At 55.1% G+C, this 2,721-nt stretch overlaps 1 protein-coding gene across 1 annotated transcript in view; it reads right to left on the reverse strand.

Annotated features, from left to right (window-relative positions):
* Positions 1–196: 196 nt before the first annotated feature.
* Positions 197–2,721, reverse strand: part of GPN2 (GPN-loop GTPase 2) — a 4,574-nt gene continuing 2,049 nt past the window's right edge. Inside the window, exons 2-5 of the mRNA XM_009334664.1 lie at positions 2,445–2,601; positions 2,084–2,244; positions 1,271–1,401; positions 197–771 (exon numbers count right to left, since the gene is read on the reverse strand). Of these exons, the coding sequence (XP_009332939.1) occupies positions 699–771; positions 1,271–1,401; positions 2,084–2,244; positions 2,445–2,601 (522 nt within the window). The 3' untranslated portion in view covers positions 197–698. The remainder of the gene's footprint in view (positions 772–1,270; positions 1,402–2,083; positions 2,245–2,444; positions 2,602–2,721) is intronic.

Genomic DNA, 2,721 nt, shown 5'->3' on the forward strand with positions numbered 1-2,721 from the left:
CTCTTCCCCACTCCCTCCAGCAAACGCTTTGCCTCTTCTCAGGCAGATCATAGGGGAAAACGACGTCGCAAAGACGGAGCCTTCCTGCAAAGTACACAAGGCAGCGGCTGCTGTGACGTTCCCACCAGAGGCTTTTTAGCCTCGGGCTTTGTTGCGCTCTTGGTTTTATTTATTTGGGTTCAGCAAACTCACAAGATGAAAGCGAGACGAAGGAGTGTTTATTAAGAAAGAGTCCATCATTATTTAAAAAAAAAAAAAGAAAAACAACCATCTTTTCTGTCCTCCTTGAGACAGACGAGGCTGCTTAGCCTGAATACTCCTCCGAGTACGAGGCCCACGCACACCCCTCCTATGCTGTAAACCAAGAACTTTCGTCTCAAGTCTCACCGCTCAAACTGATTTTTCTTTCTCTGGCTCTGCCTTGGTCATGATGGGGAGGAGGAGCCTTTATCTTGCTTCTCCTCTCTTGCGAACCGCGGCTTTGCAACTCAGCCATCGCCCTTCCGCAAAAACGCTGCTCTGTGCAGCGGGGCTGAAGCCCAAGAGGTCAAACCCTTCGAGAGGGAGTCCGGCAGCCAGACCTCCGCCCGGAAAGGCTTTCCCTCCGTCCGAGTCACGCGACGCGGAGATCCCTGAAGCTCCTGGCAGGAAAAGGAGAGGTGTCAAAACCGAGAGCGGCTGTGGAAGAGGTGGGCGTGTTACAGATCCATCACTTCTTCCTTCACGGCTTTGTCCTGAGATTGCACATACTTCTCCTGCACTGCAAGTGTGCTGATAATGCAGTAATTAAGGAAAACAAGGGGCTGGGCTCAAACACTCCCTTCTTCAAGGAGCTCTTAACGTTCTCCAGCCCCGCACTAGCCTGAAGGCTGGCAGGAAGGCAGCAGTACTGGCAGCAGCAGGCATCACCCGAGTTATGTCTGGCTCTGGCTGATCCCAGACCCGACAAGTACAGGAGAATCAATTGTATGGTTTGGACGAGGTGGAACGAACCAGTCCCAGTGAGCGTGAGAGAGAGAGGAAAAGTTGTCAAAAGGCTCCTCCCACATTCACAGTATCAATTAGCCACAACCGCGGTGGCTTTGGTGTGGACAACTGTCTGCTAAGGGCTGGGCCGAGCCCTGCTCGCTACCTGCGTATCACCAAACAGCATCAGATGACGTTAGGAACAACCTGGGCCTGCAAACTGCCAGCCCCACCTCCAGCCTCTCCTCCCCAGGGAAGGAGAAATTAAAACTCAACACAACAGAGGATCGGTGGAGAAGGATACGAAGTGAAGTGGAAATCGGCTCCCACCGCCGCCGACATCAGAGCTTCCAGGCTCCTGTGCTCCTGGTCTCCGAAGGAATAGCCGTTGGCTTTGTCCACCGCCTGCATCACCTGCCGCATGCTCTCCTTATCCTGAAAGGGCGGGAGATGACACACAGGGACCGTGGCCCTTCCCCGGAGGCAAGAGCTCGCGCTGGGCTTTACCACGGATTTCCTCCCAGGCTCTGGGCCACCCACACGGTGCCCAACGCCCCGAGCGTGCTGCCGGCCTCCCTGAGCTCAGAGGGGCCGCAGGACAACCAGGGGCACGCCCTGTGGAGCCCAAATACATGACGGGCTGACACCCTCCACCCTCTCGCTCCCTTTCATCACCTCTTGTCTCAGCCCATTTGACTCTGTTGACACTTCTGCAAGCTACAAGATTAACGTTTTCAGCCCCTCCTCCCACGTGCATTCCTCCCAATCGTCTAATTATTTTGTGCTCCCTAATTTAACAACGTTTTAGGTAACGCTTTGCCCAGATTTGAAATGCAGGCCCAGAAGAGTGAACGAAGGGGGAGCCTTAATTCCCCACCCCAGGACACAAAGCCCGCGTAGCCCCAGACTCATCGGCCTTTTCTTTTCCTTTGGCTGCCACAGATGGTTTACGAGTCTGGGTGTATTTCACTGTCCTCCCCCATGCCGGAGTCTCTTCACAGTTGAGCTTTTCAGCCCTCGTGGCTCTACGCAGGTGTAACCTAGCTGCTACCAAACGTGCTGACCACATATCCCAACGCTCCCTGTCCTCTCTGCCCCGCTCCTCCTGCTGCATCACCTGGACGTTGAGCGGAACGAAGGACACCAGGCTGTAGTCCTCGATCACCTCCACCAGCTTCTCATTGAGGCGGCGGTAGTTTCTGAAGAAGGGGTCGGAAGCTAAATGGTCCACCAGGTAGGAGAGGTCCAGGACCTCTGTGTAATAATCCAGGTTGAAAGCTGCAGGGAAAGACCAGGAAGCTCTGAAGGCAATCTGTAAATATTGGGGCTTCCCTGGCCAGAACACGCCACCAAGAAGCCAGCGAGGTTTACACCAGTTCCCCCTCCACCTCCCAGCCGTACATCGCCGTACCCGAGCAGCTAATCCGCACCCGATTCCCCAGCCCAGCTCCACGCCTCTCTCTCGCAAAGGCTCTTACCCAGCTTGCCGTATTGCTCGATCAGGTCCATCTTGGAGAGGATGTTGACGTGGGGCAGTTCCACGTGCAGCATGGTGGAGAGCGAGGTGCAGAGAACGGAGATGAACTTGCCAGGGTCCGTGCAGTAGTGAGAATCCACCAAATGCACCGCAGCCAGCTGGACAGCAAAGGCACAAAGGGACAGCGCAAGGTCAGACCCGTGACGAGTCCATCCGCTTGCTTTTGGGACAGTCGGAGAAGTGGCTGTGGGACAATCTCTCCAGACCCGACTATAACC

This window comes from Pygoscelis adeliae, unplaced genomic scaffold, assembly GCF_000699105.1.
Source record: "Pygoscelis adeliae isolate BGI_AS28 unplaced genomic scaffold, ASM69910v1 Scaffold422, whole genome shotgun sequence".
In the NCBI taxonomy this organism is placed as follows: Eukaryota; Metazoa; Chordata; class Aves; order Sphenisciformes; family Spheniscidae; genus Pygoscelis; species Pygoscelis adeliae.